The sequence below is a fragment of the Salvelinus namaycush genome, chromosome 29 (genome assembly GCF_016432855.1).
Source record: "Salvelinus namaycush isolate Seneca chromosome 29, SaNama_1.0, whole genome shotgun sequence".
Taxonomy (NCBI): Eukaryota; Metazoa; Chordata; class Actinopteri; order Salmoniformes; family Salmonidae; genus Salvelinus; species Salvelinus namaycush.
Genome location: NC_052335.1, coordinates 15572778 through 15592661, shown reverse-complemented (window position 1 = coordinate 15592661; position 19884 = coordinate 15572778). Strand labels below are relative to the sequence as shown.

The 19884-nt window shown below is 42.4% G+C and overlaps 1 protein-coding gene and 1 pseudogene across 1 annotated transcript; one reads left to right on the top strand and one right to left on the bottom strand.

Moving 5' to 3' along the window:
* The first annotated feature begins 6740 nt into the window (after positions 1–6740).
* Positions 6741–9478, top strand: LOC120024151 (39S ribosomal protein S18a, mitochondrial-like). Its single transcript, XM_038968309.1, has 6 exons — positions 6741–6934; positions 7836–7867; positions 8147–8251; positions 8477–8600; positions 8685–8757; positions 8929–9478. Exons 1-6 carry the CDS (start codon positions 6781–6783, stop codon positions 9071–9073), a joined length of 633 nt encoding a protein of 210 aa, XP_038824237.1. The 5' UTR covers positions 6741–6780; the 3' UTR covers positions 9074–9478.
* Positions 9479–9728: 250 nt separating this feature from the next.
* LOC120023970 lies at positions 9729–17804 on the bottom strand (annotated as a pseudogene).
* Between the last annotated feature and the right edge of the window lie 2080 nt (positions 17805–19884).

Genomic DNA, 19884 nt, shown 5'->3' with positions numbered 1-19884 from the left:
GGGGCAGGAAGTCTTAGCTCATGCTGAAAGAGTTGAATTGAGTACATGCAAGACCCTGTCCCACTTCAAGCCTGTGTATGGCATTTCATTAGAGGTTATATTTCCCTTCAAGAGGTATCTGCGTATATAACTTAGAAATAAAAGTGTAGTCCACTAAAAAAATTGTCTACTTGAAAAAAGATTTGGCAAAGTCAGCTGTGCTTACTGAATAGTAAAATGCCATGACAAAGTTCCAACATAAACTGAAATATTGTGGTGTGGTGGTGGAGGTGTTTTTTTCCTGCCTGGTCTTAAATAGATCAACTAAATAAATAAAAAATGGCTATCACTGAGCAATTTTTCGTGGTCACTGATTCGATTACAAGGTATCATCACAGAATAGCCTATTCAGGCCTCAGGAATAGGCCTACGAACTGTTGCCATTCAGAGGAAACTAGCATTACTGCTATGACAACATCACTCCATTGCTCCTACAAACATACAGTACTCTTAATACCCTGCCTTGGCAGCAGCTAATGGAGATCCATAATAAATACAAATACATACAGAACACCTCTTTCTCTTCTATTTTCTCTCATCCAATCAATCAGATCCAGAAGATGACATGGCCTTCTGTACAACACATGGTGAAATGGAGCTACAGCGGAGTTACTGTGACAAGACACCCGCTTCTACTTGTTTCATTCTTAAATGTCTGAGGACAAAAAACAAATAGCTGTGCCCTTTAGCCCAGTCTCTGGAGTTTCCTGCATCAACATTAGTATTTAGTCTAATCATGCAGTACATGGACATTTTATAATTCATATCAGTTTAAGGTAGGTCAAAGTCAGAAAAACAGCAAATACCTCCCCTTTGTACGTCCCCTATTGAATACCCATTGCTCATGCACTAGGTTGATTCTACTGCCATTAGGCTAAATTTAACTAGGCCAACAAGGTCCACTAACAGACGTGCTCAAATTTGTTGGTACCCTTACAGCTCATTGAAATAATGCTTCATTCCTCCTGAAAAGTTTTGAAATTAAAAGCTATTTTATCATGTATACTTGCATGCCTTTGGTATGTCATAGAATAAAGCAAAGAACCTGTGAAAAGACATGAATTATTGCTTCTTCTACAAAGATATTCTAAAATGGCATGGACACATTTGTTGGTACAAAAACAAATGTGTTTATTTAATTAGTATCACACATGTCTCCAATCTTGTAATCAGTCATTCAGCCTATTTAAATGGAGTAAAGTCGTCACTATGCTGTTTGGTATCATTGTGTGTACCACACTGAACATGGACCAGAGAAAGCAAAGGAGAGATTTGTCTGGGGAGATCAGAAAGAAAGTAATAGACAAGCATGGTAAAGGTAAAGGCTAGAAGACCATCTCCAAGCAGCTTGATGTTGCTGTGACAACAGTTGCAAATATTATTAAGAAGTTTAAGGTCCATGGAACTGTAGCCAACCTCCCTGGGCGTGGCCGCAAGAGGAAAATCAACCCCAGATTAAACAGAAGGATAGTGCGAATGGTAGAAAAAGAACCAAGGATAACTGCCAAAGAGATACAAGCTGTACTCCAAGGTGAAGGTACGTCAGTTTCTGATCGCACCATCAGTCGCTTTATGAGCGAAAGTGGGCTCCATGGAAGAAGACCCAGGAGGACTCCACTTTTGAAAGAAAAACAAAGCCAGACTGGAATTTGCTAAAACGCATATTGCTAAAACGCATATAAGCCACAATCTTTCTGGGAGAATGTCCTTTGTACAGATGAGTCAAAACTGGATATTTTTGGCAAGTCACATCAGCTCTATGTTCACACACAAAAAAATGAAGCTTTCAAAGAAAAGAACACCATACCTACAGTGAAAAATGTGATTTTCTGGAAAAAAAATTATAATTTTGTCTGTCATAGTTGAAGTGTACCTATGATGAAAATTACAGGCCTCTCTCATCTTTTTAAGAGGGAGAACTTGCACAATTGGTGGCTGACTAAATACTTTTTTGCCCCACTGTAACAACCATTTCAGTTTTGTAACTATCTCATATTTTCATTTAAAACTCTTAAAGTACTATACCATGTTTCAATAACAGGAATGGATCTCTGATGGAAATCATGTAAAAGTGTAGCCTTAATGATCATGTCATTTTTCTCTTATAAGTATGAGAAGATAGAAAGCACAGTGCGGTTCTTGAAGGCTCTTCCTCTGAGCCAGTTCTCTCTGGTATGAGTGGCTTGCCGTGTCCTTCTTCTGCATCCTGGTCTTCTGACGGCTTGTTTGTCCTCCACCCCACCCCCGCACACAGGGCCTTTACCACTTCAGGTGGCATCTCCTGGAATGCCGGGTCTCAGTCCTCCAGCTGGTTTGGGACTGTGTTTTCTGGATGGAAACGAGACAAGGCATCTGCGCTCTGGTTATTACGTCCTACACAGTACTTGCCAATCTGGCTACCCATCTCTGCTTGCCAATTTAGCTGAATTTAGATGTACCAGAGGATTATTGCCTGTATAAACCACAATAGGTGAGGCATTGAGGTATTCTGCAAACGTTTCAGTAATGGCCCACTTCAGTGCAAGGAATTCAAGTTTAAATGAGCTATAGTTACTGTAATTTCTTTCTGAGGGATGGAGGCTTCTACTTGCAAATGAGATTACCCATTCTTTACCCTCTTGTACCTGGGCTAGAACTGCCCCCAAGCCTCTGTTACAGTCAGCATTCAACAACATAGTACCCTCCAAGATCATCATTAAGCTCGGGACCCTGGGTCTTAACCCCGCCCTGTGCAACTGGGTCCTGGACTTCCTGACGGGCCACCCCCAGGTGGTGAAGGTAGGAAACAACATCTCCACTTCACTGATTCTCAACACAGGGGCCACACAAGGGTGCGTACTCAGCCCCCTCCTGTACTCCTTGTTCACCCATGACTGCGTGGACATGCACGCCTCCAACTCTATCATCAACTTTGCAGACAACACAACAGTAGTAGGCCTGATCACCGACAATTGTATCGTTAGCAAACTTAATGATGGTGTTGGAGTCGTGCTTGGTCACGCAGTCATGGGTGAACAGGGTGTACAGGAGGGGACTAAGCCTGCACCCCTGAGGGTCCCCCGTGTTGAGGATCAGCGTGGCAGATGTGTTGTTGCCTACCCTTACCACCTGGGGGCGGCCCATCAGGAAGTCCAAGATCCAGTTGCAGAGGGAGGTGTTTAGTCCCAGGGTTCTTAGCTTAGTAACGAGCTTTGTGGGCACAATGGTGTTGAACACTGAGCTGTTGTCAATGAACAGCATCCTCACATAGGTGTTCCTTTGAACAGTGAAGACACTTGCCAGTTGGTCCGCGCATGCTTTGAGTACACGTCCTGGTAATCCGTCTGGACATGCGGCCTTGTGAATGTTGACCTGTTTAAAGGTCTTGCTCACATCGGCTACGGAAAGCGTGATCACACAGTCATCCTGAAAAGCTGGTTCTCTCATGCATGCTTCAATGTTGCTTGTCTCGAAGCGAGCATAAAAGGCATTTAGCCCATCTGGTAGGCTCGCGGCTGGGATTTCCTTTGTAGTCCGTGATAGTTTGAAAGCCCTGCCACATCCGACGAGCATCAGAGCTGGTGTAGTAGGATTCAATCTTAGTCCTGTATTGAGGCTTTGCCTTTGATCGTCTGAAGGCATAGCGGGATTTCTTATAAAGGTCTGTATTAGTGTCCAGCTCCTTGAAAGCAGCAGCTCTAGCCTTTAGCTCTGTGCGGGTGTTGCCGGTAATCAATGGCTTCTGGTTGGGATATATACAGTTGAAGTCGGAAGTTAACATACACTTAGGTTGGAGTCATTAAAACTCGTTTTTCAACCACTCCACAAATTTCTTGTTAACAAACTATAGTTTAGGCAAGTCGGATAGGACATCTACTTTGTGCATGACACAAGTAATTGTTCTAACAATTGTTTACAGACAGATTATTTCACTTACAATTCACTGTATCACAATTCCAGTGGGTCAGAAGTTTACATACACTAAGTTGACTGTGCCTTTAAACAGCTTGGAAAATTCCAGAAAATTATGTCATGGCTTTAGAAGCTTCTGATACGCTAATTGACATAATTTGAGTCAATTGGAGGTGTACCTGTGGATGTATTTCAAGGCCTACCTTCAAACTCAGTGCCTCTTTGCTTGACATCATTGGAAAATCAAAAGAAATCAGCCAAAACCTCAGAAAAAACATTGTAGACCTCCACAAGTCTGGTTCATCCTTGGGAGTAATTTCCAAACACCTGAAGGTACCACGTTCATCTGTACAAACAATAGTACACAAGTATAAACACCATGGGACCACGCAGCCATCATACCGCTCAGGAAGGAGACGTGTTCTGTCTCCTAGAGATGAACGTACTTTGGTGCGAAAAGTGCAAATCAATCCCAGAACAACAGCAAAGGAACTTGTGAAGATGCTGGAGGAAACAGCTACAAAAGTATCTAAATCCACAGTAAAATGAGTCCTATATCGACATAACCTGAAAGGCCACTCAGCAAGGAAAAAGACACTGCTCCAAAACTGCCATAAAAAAGCCAGACTACGGTTTGCAGCTGCACATGGGGACAAAGATCGTACTTTTTGGAGAAATGTCTTCTGGTCTGATGAAACAAAAATAGAACTGTTTGGCAATAATGACCATTATGTTTGAAGGAAAAGGGGGAGACTTGCAAGCTGAAGAACACCATCCCAACCGTGAAGCATGAGGTGGCAGCATCATGATGTGGGGGTGCTTTGCTGCAGGAAGGACTGGTGCACCTCACAAAATAGATGGCATCATGAGGAAGGAAAATTATGTGGATATATTGAAGCAACATCTCAAGACATCAGTCAGGAATTTAAAGCTTGGTCGCAATGGGTCTTCCAAATGGACAATGACCCCAAGCATACTTCCAAAGTTATGGCAAAATGGCTTAAGGACAACAAAGTCAAGGTATTGGAGTGGCCATCACAAATCCCTGAAAATTTGTGGGCAGAACTGAAAAAGCGCGTGCAAGCAAGGAGGCCTACAAACCTGACTCAGTTACACCAGCTCTGTCAGGAGGAATAGGCCAAAAGTCACCCAACTTATTGTGGGAAGCTTGTGGAAGGCTACCCGAAACATTTTACCCAAGTTAAACAATTTAAAGGCAATGCTACCAAACACTAATTGAGTGTATGTAAACTTCTGACTCACTGGGAATGTGATGAAAGAAATAAAAGCTGAAATAAATAATTCTCTCTACTATTATTCTGACATTTCACATTCTTAAAATAAAGTGGTGATCCTAACTGACCTGAGGTGGTATACTCCTCAATGCCATTGGATGAATAACGGAACATATTCCAGTCTATGCTAGCAAAACAGTCCTATAGCGTAGCATCGGCGTCATCTGACCACTTACGTATTGAGCGAGTCACTGGTACTTCCTGCTTTAGTTTTCGCTTGTTAGCAGGAATCAGGAAATAGAATTATGGTCAGATTTTCCAAATGGAGAGAGCTTTGTATGCGTCTCTGTGTGTGGAGTAAAGGTGGTCTAGAGTTTTTTTTTCATCTGGTTACACATGTGACATGCTGGTAGAAATTAGGTTAAATGGATTTAAGTTTGCCTGCACTAGGAGTGCCGACTTCTGGATGAGCATTTTATTGTATGCTTATGGCCTTATACAGCTCCTTGAGTGTGGTCTTAGTGCCATTATCAGTTTGTGGTGGTAAATAGATGGCTATGAAAAATATGGATAAACTCTCTTGATAGATAGTGTGGTCTACAGCTTATCATGAGAGGTGAGCAATACCTCGAGACTACCTTAATATTAGACATCGCACACCAGCTGTTATTGACAAATAGACACACACCACAACCCCTCGTCTTACCGGACATAAGTGTTCTGTCCTGCCGATGCACGGAAAACCCAGCCAACTGTATATTATCTGTGTCGTTGTTCAGCCATGATTCAGTGAAACATAAGATATTACAGTTTATAATGTCCTGTTGGTAGGATAGTCTCGAACTGAGCTCATCCAATTTATTCTCTAGTGATTGCACGTTGACCAATAGAACAGATGGTAGAGGCGGGTTACCCACTCGCCGACGTGGATTTGGGCTTTGTCTGGGAGCAACATCATATCCTTCGCATCAGACTGATTAAAGAAAAAATCTTTGTCCAGTTCGAGGTGAGTAATTGCTGTTCTGATACCCGGAAGCTGTTTTGGGTCATAAGAGACGGTAGCATCAAGATTATGTACAAATTCAGTTACAAACAATGTGAAAAAAACACACAAAATAGCACAATTGGTTAGGAGCCCATAAAACGGCAGCCATCCTCTCCTGCGCCATTCTTAGATATTTGGGACAATTAATTCACTAAACCCTGAACCTCAACTAAATCTTGTAATGAATAATGTGGAAATTGAGCAAGTTGAGGTGACTAAACTGCTTGGAGTAACCCTGGATTTGAAACTTTTTGTATTTTTTACCCCTTTTTTCTCCCAAATTCCCCGAAACACAACCCCGCCAAGCCGCGCTGCTTCTTGACACACTGCACTCTTAACCCGGAAGCCAACCGCACCAATGTGTCGGAGGAAACACTGTACATCTGGTGACCAAACTCCATGGGACCAACACTTTACATGTTGCGTTTATATTTTTGTTCAGTTATAAAGTTGGGAACTTTTTGTTTTCATCCCGCACAGTACCTGGCAGTAATACAACTTTTTGCGTGTAGGCTGCCAATAAACCTCAGAGAAGAAGAAGCAGGAAGAAGAGAAGGTCACAATTCCAAGATGGCAGCGCGCTGTGTGCTGGGGTCTATTTGGACCTCTCTATCTGGCGTTAAATGTGTGGCCAGCAGCAGCAATATGAGTGCCTTTCAGAGTATAACCAATAGCCCTCAACTCTCGGTTTTTGGAATTATTCAAAGTAGAGGAATTCGACAAGGTGAGATTCTCCTTGAATCCTGTTGTAGCCATATGAGCTAGCAGTAGCGCATTCATTCAGTAACCTTTGCCCTTCGACAAGAAGTATTTTAGGCGTTAAATGTAGTTGATTATAAGAATAAAGTCATTTGAACGACCATGTTGTAGTTTAATTTCTTTTTTTAAACTCACTAGAAGCACAAGCTAAACTAGCTTGCCGGTGTTGTGCCGAAAATCCCCCCCCTCGCGTGAACGCGCGCACACTCGATTCTTCATTGTTGTGACTTGCTTGCAAATTGAGATTTCTGCTCTTCACTCCGTTGTCAGTTTACCTTTAGGATTTCGGCAGGCAAGAAAATTACATTTCCGAAACACCACACCCCCTTTCTATTTTCCTTAGTTTTGTGGCTAGAGTCAAATACTTTCCGTGGCACACATAGTCAAAACATTCCATAGAACAAACTTCATGTCAGGATAGGCAACCGAAATTAATCATTCATGTATGTGTGTTATTAAACATAGGGAGTAACATGTAGGCAAGCAATAAACATTCAGAACAACTACTAGTCGAATAAGACATGGGAGAGATGACGAATTTTGGCAAAGAGATTTATTTAGACTAAGACTCTTGAAACAGCCCAACTGAACTGCAGACATTACTGGCGCCTCCCCGCGATCAAACCGCCATATTAAAATGAAACTCAGCCTAACGTGATCATTGACAGCTGCCTTGAAGGACACAAATAAAAAATGCGTTCTGCTACTAAGATCAGTGAAATGTAGGCTAAACTGAATGAATAATTGATGTGTGCGCGTTCACGCGAAGGGGGGGGGGGGGAAGATTTTCGGCACAACACCTGTTCGTTATGAAACGGCGGCCTGGAATTGTACTAACTGTGACTGCCTATTTTGTTTGTTTACAGTCGTCGAAAAGAAAGAAGGCAAAACAACAATAGTAAGTGACAAGCTTGCTAACCTGTTGGTTCTTCATTGCACACTACTCATTTTGTGGTTTCTGTGGTGATGTGTTGCGTTTATCTCTAGCTATGGCGATGTATTGCATTCAACTTAATAGTACTAGTCAATATGGTATCCACACATTTCAAGATATTTAAGACAATCTCTATACCATGTTAGCTATCAACACTTATCTAGCTAGTAAATGTCTACAGTAGATTGGAAGTATTTGTGCGGTGCTTATTTAGTTATTGACTGTCATTGCATTCTTTCTCAGATTGAGGGATTACCACAGGATACTCCAGCCGGACCACAGCCACCCAACCCCACAGCCCAGTGCCCCATCTACCGATGGAACCTGCAGAACAAATACAACTACACAGTAAGTGTTTTCACGGACACCTGACTGAATACATAGCTACTGCCTCTCGACTGCTCCGCAGAACTAACACGGTGACCATGATCAGTGCTGGTCCACACACTCACATCTCCTATGTGTCTCATGCATTTTATATCAGTATGTGTGCCTGTGTTTCTGTCTATCAGTATGTGTGCCTGTTCTGTGAGCTCAGACCTACAGTAATTCCCTGTGTTTTGTCTTTGTCAGGATGTTCTGTTGCTCAGTCAGTTCATCAGGTCTGATGGAGGAATGTTGCCTCGTAGAGTCACTGGTCTCTGTGCCCAAGAGCACCGCAAGATCGCCATCTGTGTGCAAATGGCGCATAGAGCAGGTACGATACTCTGTGTGTCAGCTCTGGATACTCAACTATTGTGACGTGTATTTTCTTCAAGATGATAAACGTACTCTATTCCAGGTCTTCTCCCCGATCACAAACCACCTCTCCCAGAGGGACACGTACCAAAGAAGCCCAAGCCCCAGCTCAACAGGTAACTAGTGCGTGTGTGTTTGACTCCTGCAGTGTCTCCGAATGTACCTTCTCACACCTGTATTGTTTCTTGTTAGACCTCTCATCACATTACCTTTAACATTAACACTCGTCTTTCGCTAACCTTCTGTTGTCTCTGGCCAACTCACACCTGTGTCGTTTCATCACACAGATACCTGACTCGCTGGTCCATTGATTCGGTGAAGCCCATCTATAGGGCAGGGCTGAAGTGGTGTAAAAATCGCATCTCTGTCGGCCACCCAGCTCTCAGAAACAACGTGCAATACGGCAAGAAAATCCTCTACCTGAAACATTGAGGACATGGGGGCATGTCAACCCACAGCAGTAGGAGTCGGTGTGGGCGGGACATAGATGGGGTGCAGCAATTCTATCGGATGTCTATCCCCATGGAACTCCTGCCTCATTTGGGACTCGTCCATTGACTTTGAAAACTAGCCTTTTGAACAGCTGAGGAAGCATCTGTATTTGTCCAACCTATTTAGTGGCCGTTACCCATTGGAACAAGTCATTCGGAGCAATACCCAGAAACAACACCCTTTCTGTCATTCGGCCTTTGAAGATGCCCTGAAAATTAACTCTGGAAAAACTCCATTTATTGCAATTGGGCCAGTGGAACAACTGTTTCAATGTAGGTGGTATGTTGACATTGTGTACTTCAAGACAGATGTGCAAATAAAACAGATCTGCTTACTCTTCCTCCACTAGCTGTATACTGTGTGTGATTGCATGAGTAAGCATTTACTGGGCCTATTAGCAGAAGTAGCCAAGTGCATGTGGAAGGAAATCAAACTGAATGATTTTTGTTTCTGTTTATTTACGTTAAATAACAGGAAAGAAACATCTCTTGCATAAATATAACTCCGTTTTGTCTGCTTTCAGTGTGGGTGGGGATGAAACACTGCTTTTCTCAGATGAGTGGTTGATGGTATTTTTTTGTTTTTTTTCAGTATCTCACTGGCTCTTTAAAAACATGAAGGGCAGGCCCAGGTTCTTTGAGACTGTCGCCCATGTAGATGTGTCTGTGCTGGGGTGTCATGGGTTCTTTAAAGGTGGTCAGGCCCAGCCACAGCATGCTGCTGATCACACACAGTACTGCTGCGCTCAAACTGCTAGCTCCACAACCCTACACACACACTGATGGTTTGAAAGTCTTTATAACCCCCATCTGCTGCTTCTCAAATGACCCTTCATAAATCGAGACCATGTACAAGTCTCACATTACTCCCATTACTGATTCCGCTATTCCCAATGGGGGGATTCAAGTCCCAAGATACGCAGGTGTAAATGGAACTTATTCCTTTTTCTCACTGCGCATTTTGACCTCGAACTTAAGCATGAGGAAACCGGTGCCAGGCAGCTATTTGTTTGGGGTGGAGATCACAGAAATGGAGGTGTGGCAGAGGTGTGTCTACAGATATACCTATTCTGACCTTAACTTAATTCTACCATCTTTACACGTGAAGAAATCATGAATAAGGTCAAGTGAACCTGTCTGTTCTAAATGGAAAAACCTCTATTTTCTCTTTTTAGATAGAAATAACAGCTTTCTCCATGCACTGTCATTTATACATTGATAAGAGCCAGGTAAATGAGCAATCTGTTTGGATAAAACTATTGTAGATACAGTGCCTTCAGAAAGTATTCACAACCCTTTTTCCACATTTTGTTCTGTTACAGCCTGAATTTTACATTTATATTTTGTGTCACTGGCCTATACACAATACCCCATAATGTCAAAGTGGAGTTAAAAATGTTTTGAAATTAATCAAAAATGAAAAGTTTAATTGTCTTGAGTCAGTAAGAATTCAACCCTTTGTTATGGCAAGCCTAAATACATTCAAGTGTAAAGATGTGCTTAACAAGTCACATAAGTTGCATGGACTCACTGTGTGCAATAATAGTCTTTTAACATAATTTTTTAAGGACTACCTTATCTCTGTACCCCACACATACAATTATCTGTAAGGTCCCTCAGTTGAGCAGTGCTGTATCACATCCATCCGTGATTGGGAGTCCCATAGGGTGGCGCACAATTGGCCCAGCGTCGTCCGGGTCCGGGGTAGGCCGTCATTATAAAGAAGAAGTTGTTCTTAACTGACTTGCCTAGTTTAAATAAAGGTTCAATATACATTTTTTTTTTAATGCTGTGAATTTCAAACAGACTCGATCACAAAACCAGGGAGGTTTTCCAATGCCTCGCAAAGAAGTGCTATTGGTAGATGTGTAGGGGGAAAAAACACAGATATTGAATATCCATTTGAGTATGGTGAAGTTATTACACTTTGTATGGTGTATCGATACACCTAGTCACTACAAAGATAAAGGCGTCCTTCCTAACTCAGTTGTTGGAGAGGAAGGAAACCGCTCAGGGATTTCACCATGAAGCCAATGCTGACTTTAAAAGACTTGCAGAGTTTAATTGCTGTGATAGGAGAAAACTGAGGATGGATCAACAACATTGTAGTTACTCCACAATACTAACCTAAATTACAGAGTAAAAATAAGGAAGCCTGTACATAATGAAAATATTACAAAACATGCATCCTGCTTGCAATATGGCATTAAAGTAAAACTGCAAAAAATGTGGCAAAGAAATTAACTTTATGTCCTGAATATGAAGGACTCTATTTTAACAAACCTAATGTAATGGTAAGTCTAAGAAGCACAGGTAGTTGTGCTCTACTGTAGGTTCAGGGGTGTGTCAGAAATATTTGAGCTATTTTCACTATCACAATTATCGGCGCACTTGCTGGTGTTGGCACAAAGGGGCTGGGTTTTGATGAATAAACAAGTTGTGGGTGGGTCGAGGCTTGTCCCCTCACTTGTCAATCAGAACGTGCTCCATGGCAAAATATGTGATTGCTTCAACTTGTCCACATTGTTCTAAGTAATTGCAGGGCTTCAATAACATTCACACTGATATAGGGGAAAGTCTTACTGTAAATTGGATTATTAAAACAGCCTAAAAAGAGTGAATAATTTGAATTAAATTCTTAACACTCACTGTTATACTGCTCCCAAATAGGCCTATGTTTTACGAACATAACCGGAACCATCTTACACATCACATCCCATTCACATATCTCCAGAAGTTGCAGTGCATGCGCGCCACAGACGTAGTAAACATAAATCCAGGAAGTTCAATCATTCTAATAAGACTGGTTGTAATAAAATTAAACGAAAAACAAGCAATCTGTTTTTTTTTTAAATAACAATAAATACATGTAAAATGTAATACTGTAAAATCCACAGGATAAAAAAAAACATTGCTTTTGAAGCAGCCTTCGTTATGAGAGGGCTTGGGTTTTGAACAAATGAAACGGAAAACAAGCAATTATTACAGGTTACAGATAACTTCTAAATACGAGGTTCAGGGGTTTTCACCAAGGTTCTCATCTCTCGTTTAATGATGGGCATGGACACGTAGCCTACATCGTGGAAGGGGTTTTACACACGTCCAAAACGGGACCTGCATGGCTAAAATAATGTGGGCCTGCCTACAATTCATAGATAAAAAGGGAATGTCAGCTCACTGTTTTACGCTGCTCAAACTTTATATTTTAATAAAGCTTTTGTGATTAAGATTCATTTCCAAGTGGAGGAGCCAAAGCCTTCGTTGACAGTCTTGACTATGCGATTGCATTGGGCAGGACAAGAAAAAGCCTTAATTGAGAGGAGAGGAGGCTATGCTTTGGTTTTTAACCTAGATACGAAGTACACAGACACTAAAAGCACATTAGGCTTCTCTTGGATAGGCTGTGTTTCCACTGTCAAAATGCATGCCATAACCAACTGTGTTACTGATAAAACCAGCTTTTGGTTGGTCTTAGATATCCTAATCAGCGCTGCCTGAAATTAGCACTTTGGATCATGTTTTTAAGGACACACGACAAATATTTCCACCCCTCCCATCTGAGCGCAAGCAAGCTGAAATAAGACAGGTAAATTGCCAAACCTGGCGTTAGGGTTTGAAAATGCCGGTGCTCCAGTTTTTACATGATGAAATTGCAAACTAATGTGCGTTTGACACTAGCACCGCCTTAACGCTAGCCAGAAATGGAGCCCAAAGCGTTATGTTTGGTGCAAATCCAACACAACAGATCACTGAGTTTTTTAGGGTAAAAATAAACGGAATAGAGCTAAGCACAGGCAAAATCCCAGAGGAAAACCTGGTTCAGTTTGCTTTCCAACAGACACTGGGAGACAAATTCACCTTTCAGCAAGACAGTAACCTAAAACACACGGCCAAATATACACTGGAGTTGCTTACCAAGATGACATTTAATTTTCCTGAGTGGTCTAGTTACAGTTTAAACTTAAATTGTCTTAAAATTCTATGGCAAGACTTGAAAATGGCTGTCTAGCAATGATCAACAACCAACTTGACAGGGCTTGAAGAATTAAAAAAAGAATAATGTGCAAATATTGTACAATCCAGGTGTGCCAAGCTCTTAGAGACTTACCCAGAAAGTTTCACAGCTGTAATATGACAAAGGTGATTCGAACATGTATTCACTCAGGGGTGTAAATACTTAAGTTAATGAGTTATTTCTGTACTTCATTCTCAATAAATTTGCAAACATTTCTAAAAACATGTTTTATTTTGTCATTATGGGGTATTGTGTGTAGATGGGTGTGAGAAAAAACCCGATTGAATCTATTTTGAATTCAGGCTCTAACATAACAAAATGTGGAATAAGTCAAGGGGTATGAATACTTTTTGAAGGCACTAAATAGGCTACATTACTATTGTTTTAGATCTATTTTACCTTATGATCGCTGGAGAAGAACGGGAAACCAGTTATATGGCATGAATCTGAAAGGCATATCATAACATGACAGGTATTTATGCCCCTTTACCACAGTGAAGTATGAAATGCTGTGTCATTATACCAAATTGTAATTGTATGGCCTTCTTGCAAGGATCCAATTTGGAGATGCAAACCAAATGGGATGAAGGCAGACTGACACCAAATGTAACCTTTGTGCTCTCTAGATTATAGTTTCCTTCAATTTGTAGGGTATATGTTCAATATTATTAGCCACTATCGGTAGCGACTGTAAGTAATAAGCACGTACAGTATATTTAACTACCAATTTAGTGTTTGTTCCCTTCAATGGGTAGTGGTGATGTGGGATTATTTAAGATACTCTTTGAAGATGGGCAGGGACTCTGCTGTCCTAGCTTCAGGGGGAAGCTGATTCCACCATTGGGGTGCCAGCACAGAGAAGAGCTTGGACCTGGCTGAGCAGGAGCTGCCTTACCATAAGGGTGGAGGGCCAAGAGACCAGGGGTGGCAGAACGGAGTAGTCAGGTTGGGATGTAGGGTTTGAGCATAGCCTGAAGGTAGGGAGGGGCAGTTTCTCTTGCTGCTCCGTAGGCAAGTACCATGGTCTTGTAGTGGATCTGAGCATCGACTGGAAGCCAGTGGAGTGTGCGGAGGAGCGGGATGACATGGGAGAACTTGGGAAGGTTGAACACCATGTGGGCTGCAGCGTTCTGGATAAATTGCAGGAGCTCCCCGCTTGTGCCAACAGCGAGCTGCAGTAGTCCAGACGGTAGATCACAACTGCCTGGATTAGGACCTGTGCCGCTTCCTGTGTGAAGTATGGTTGTACTCTACAGATGTTGTAATGTAAAGCATGAACCTGCTCTGTGCCAGAGCTATCTATGAACAGCTATTCCAGTAAATTGGGTCTGTTGTTCTGTTGATAATATACTTATCACGTATTGCAGTTCCATGACCAAAATAAACTCTCCAGCCATGTGATTTCATCAGAGTTCAGTTTGAGTCAAGGGCCAAAAATTCTTATTGATTACAACTTTTTTCAGAGAAACCGCTCTGCGATGGTGTCTACTTTCCACTGAAACTCACATAGGTGGTTTCAAACTCAGCGTGTGGATGTCCCATAGTCGAGGCATAGGGAGGAACCTAGTAGGAGGACAGGCATGGCTGGTGTATTAGCATAAATGACAACAGTGGTTTGGTTTGGAAGGAATCAGTGTCTAACTGCAAGCATTGCAAAGCAATCACTAGTCTGCTACTCAGTGGAGTAGATGTGTGGTCCAAGTCTGGGTTTAAGGGTCTCTTTTCCAAGTTTAAAAGGTAAACATTCTACATTGGCCATGCTGTCAATCCAGCATGACTTCTGCCGCGTTCAAAACAACTGGAAACTCAGAACTGGGAAATCTCAGACTTCAGTGAGTTCAAGAAAACTGGGAACTCAGACAAAAACGCGCTCCGACTGGGAAAATATGTTTTGAACGGTCATCCAACTCGAAATTCCAAGTCGGGAACTCTGGCCTTTTTCTAGAGCTCCGACCTGAAGATCACTAATGTCATGACTCGACCTTGTTTTTTTTTAAAGGCTGTAAATGAGGCTGAATGAACTATTTTGCTTCCAGACATGGCTTCGCTCATAGCCAGGTGTAACAGTGGTAAGGTGTTGGTACCGCTGTTGGGACAGCTTTCTGTAGGCCCTAACAGTTTGTGGGCCCCGTTTGTCACTGTTATAGTCCAATTGATGTATTGTTTAGTGTTGTGTTGTGTAGTGGCTTTGCTGGCATGCAGATTTACATGCACACACACACACACATTTACATACACACATTTACACACCACAGAGATACTCATCCCTGTTAAATGAACAGCTGTGAGATGTTTTAGACACAGGGTCAGGACACGCACACAGTATTATCTATCACTTGTCCATTGCAATCATTCTGTTGAGCACGCAACAAAAACATTTTGATACATGTTTAGACTAACTACATCCAGATGTAGTACTGTATTACATTTATCCCTGGCCCTCTGTTTTGGCTTCTGGTTGAATCATGTTGGCTTCCCTTGTGAAAAATATGGTGACTGTATATAATATTGTCTGAAATGTGTAATTCTAAAACTCAAGGCTAGACTAACAGTGGGTGGTGTGCCCAAGGCTTGGCCTGAAATATAACTATCTAAAGGGAAAGGCTGTCAGCTTTCTTTCAATTCCATCCCAGATTGAGCACTGAAGACCAGTTTGAATACTACCCAGGGAATTACTTAACCATGTTCTAGAATCTATATTCCATCTGGTGAAGATCCACAATCAGCAGAGCAAGGCTTCCATTGACCATTTTGCAGACTCGTGAGTTTATCCATTCAGCCTTGCTCACGTCCTCGCTACTGACCCACGACTGGAACTGCTGTCAGCAGATAGGCCTACAGCTGTTTTATATGATGTGTTAGCCAAAACAGCCAGCTTTACAGAGCAGAACAATAAAATATGGAGTCCAGATCCAGAAGAGGATGCCTGGATAGTTTCCTCACAGAAACACTGGGCTCTCAACTGCCAACCCAAATCATTGTCAGCGCCAATAACAAGGCTAGTTTAGTATAATAGTGCATGGCCACCAGAGCATGTCCAACAGAAGTAACCTCATGTTCATATTACATTTTGTCTCCCACAAAGACTCTTTGAAGGGCTTTTCAAGGAACTCAAGGAACTGGATCTATTTCTAAAGACAGACAATTTGTTGGAAGGAAACCCCACCCATGGGGGGAAAGTTAGACCGACTGTACCTGTTAGAATGGCCCTGGTAAAGAAGTGGTGTAGTGAGAGATTTGGCACTCTGTTACCTTTGGGGATGTCCTAACTCAGAGGGTCCATGAAGTTGATGGAGGGGTCGAGGTCAGCCATCTCCAGGATGGATTTCTTCTTCAGGTTTTGCGGCTCAGTGAAGTGCAGGAAGCACCTGAGTTTACCCGTCTCCGAGGAGGACAGACCTGCAGGATAGACAGAACACACACAAACTCACTCATTCCCTCACTCATTCCCTCACTCAGTCACTGACAGCATGATATGATTCTGTCCATGTATGAGAGTGAAAACACAGTACAACATATGTGTACACTACAGATGCACAATGTGCAGTGTGTAATATATGATGGTCTGGATTCTGGTTCCAACTTCCAATACACTCGGAGCTAAAAACGACACAGCTGAGTCATCATCTCCATGCAAAAATACACACAGCTGTGTCCCATCTCCCAACAGACAGAGCACATTCTCAACTGGTAACCACCACACTCTCTACGTGGAGCCATCCATTTCATTAATTACTTTGAACAGTAGCTTTACCCTCAAAGCTGCGGTTTGTCTGCACCAGACCGTGGGGACTCTTAATGGAGATGCCGCGCGGGACCACAGACACCTCCTAATCAATGGTGTGGACAGTGGTGGGCAGCCTCTTCTCCTCATTCACCTTGATCTGCAATCCAAACCAAACAACAACCATTACCAAACATCCGTCACAGCATCCATTACTCATCACTCAGTCATGACGGTCATCTGCATCAAGTCACTGCACATTCATCACTTATTAATAAGCAAAACACCTATTTCAACATTCAAACAACATACTTTGTCATACTTCTCCTCACCATGACGTCCTCCTCCATAGCCTCGTCCCCCTCCCCTTGTCTCTGTGGGCTCATACTTATGTGAGGGGTCTCCCACGTAGCGACCTTTTGCTGCAGAAGAAACCTCCGCTAGCATTGCCTCGGTGCGGCAGGGGGAAGCCGGTGCCAGTCCACACAGTTGAAACTGGATTGGGGAGAGGATACAAACACATATGTACAACAGGGCACACAGAGAGAACATAGCACACAGAGAGAGAGAGTAGAGAGAGAGAAAAAAAAGAGAGAGAGAGCAAGAGAGAACATCTGAATAGGAGAAGGGATCACAACCCCAAAGCCACAACAGTGACTTGCTAAAAGCAAGCTGGCTATAAATATTGTGGCGGAAGAGGTTCTAAACTATTTCCTTTGGACCCCTTACCCAAAAAAAAGCTTTTTTTTTATCACTGATCTCATCATATGAAACCCCTTGTGCAATGAAATAGTCACCCTGTATGCCCAGAATTTGTAGATAGTACCTCAGGCTGACCAGGGAAGTCTGCAGGGCAGCTTTTTGTTCACTGCTCAAAGTTAAACCGTTGCCAGAAACGAGGTCCAGAGAGTAGTATAACGTCTTGGAGTCCATTGCATATATACAGTCTGTATCACTGAAAAGTAAATACTTTTATTTCTATAAAATAAAAAAGGCAAAGTGTTAGCAAGTTTACGTGGGGACAGCTGCTAAGCAGGTCCAGTTGCCAATGTAAACAAATCTTCTTAGTTACGTGTAGTCACAGCAACTGCTGGTTGCTCCCCCAAAAGGAGGCCGCGTTCCAGACCGTGTACAAAGCAGTCGCCATAGAGATCCTAATTCCTAACCCTTTAAAGTTCAACAATGTTCTGAAAATCGCAGCTGTTGTGGTCAGGGAGAAATCTAAACCAGTCCAATTGGAATGAATAGCAGGTGATTATTTCCTGATTTGACTTATTCAGAAAAATTTAAGTAAGGCATGTGATATATATATATGTGAGAAATTGTGTAATAGAATTATTGTCAACCTAAAATACTGTCATATAATTATAAACACAGTTTATATGGATTTTATACCAATTTTCTGTATAAATAGCCTCTAAAATATATGTAAACAGACCATAAATGTATACATTTTTGTTTCCTTGGAAAGCTTTGAATGTTATTATATGATACCATATCAGTACTTGTTGCATTTAAAACTTGTCTAAGTCCTATCATCAACTGATTTCAGACAGTGTATGGCTGTGGATTGACTGTATTGTTTGAATGGAATGTTGGCATATTCAGACAGGAAACGCCACGTATTCGTTTAACCAGTTATTCGAAGATTACATGCAGTACATTAGTCTTGGCGCTAGGCTCTGCTCCTTCAGGGGTAGAGCATACATCATGTAAAATGCAATAATAACAGGCAGAGAACAAGGTATGCTTTACCAATCCCCCTGACCGAACAAAGCAGAGCCCAAGCAGTTGGAGGCTGGGTTGGGTGGTGAAAAAGCAGAAAACAGACATGCATAGCGAGTAACACATGTAACAGCATGTCACCAAGACCACTAGCGCATAGCTTGCGGATTGCAGCCATCAGTGTGTGCAAACCTGGTCAACTAATAGACTGATGTATTAAGGTTGTGCGATGACTCTAATCGGTGCAATAACACCTGATGCTATCACTCAGGTTTCCTGTATAAACCTGCTGCACTTTATTTATTTTGAAAAAATAATGAAATGATTCCTTTAAAACTGTCTGGCTAGCTAGCGAACAAACAGTGCAGATAATCTTCAAATTCATTGTTTTACACATTATCTTATCACAGCACTGGCACCAAGGTTGACCAACTCCCTTACCAAAATGGCTGACCTTTTATACCATAATAAGAAGATACTTGTCCATTTTGTATTTTAAATCCTAATTTATGGCAGTCCTGCTGCACAAATTACGTAGTGACTACACAGATCTGACTTTTCTGGACCTTTCTCGGCTGCTAAAGGTCCTGAAGCTTCTGCACATGTGCAGGATTCTCTACTTTATGCTGTACCCAGTTCCATGAGGGGGCTAAAGGGGGCTTAGCCCCCCCCCCCAATTCAAGCTTGTGCCCTCTCAGTTTTAGTTTTTTGTCCCTATATAAAAATAGAAAAACATTTAAAATGATTGAGTGACAGGTTGGCGGCCCAAAAAATCGGTATCTCCGCTGCCCTGTGTCAGCACAATGGACAGAGCGCGCTGCGGTGTGTGTAGGGGGCTATGGAAAGCCACTGGGGTGGTTAGGTATTACTCCTTTTGGTTTCCATAAAAAGCGGGAAAAAACACTTCTTGTCTCTGTGGTAGGCGAAGTGATATGAGTCCGCCTGTAATATTAGATTTGGATTTATATGGGCAGGGTTTACCAGTCGGGCTCTGGTGATGAAGCAGTGCTGGATGCCAAACTATCCTGCTCCTCTGCTGTTCCTATGGGGGGCACTCTGCAGGAATGTCTGCCCTATGATGGGGTGTGTGAGATTTTCATCCTGACATTGACTGACACTGAATTGATTATGACAGAGCTTTTTGCCGGAGACTGGAGAGGGGAGGATGTGCTCTGACCCTTTCCCCAGGCTTGTATAGAAAAGGGGAGGGATGTGTGGCAAAGATAGGCACTTCTCTCTCCGCTATTGCTCACTGACTCCCACCTATTTGTGCACGCTATTTGTTTCA

What these genes read in the sequence shown, in the direction of transcription:
- LOC120024151 (XM_038968309.1), top strand. Translation starts at nt 6,781, where the DNA reads ATGGCAGCGCGCTGTGTGCTGGGGTCTATTTGGACCTCTCTATCTGGC. An exon ending in AAGTAGAGGAATTCGACAAG is followed by an intron (nt 6,935 to 7,835) that starts GTGAGATTCTCC and finishes GTTTGTTTACAG; the next exon opens with TCGTCGAAAAGAAAGAAGGC. An exon ending in GCAAATGGCGCATAGAGCAG is followed by an intron (nt 8,601 to 8,684) that starts GTACGATACTCT and finishes ACTCTATTCCAG; the next exon opens with GTCTTCTCCCCGATCACAAA.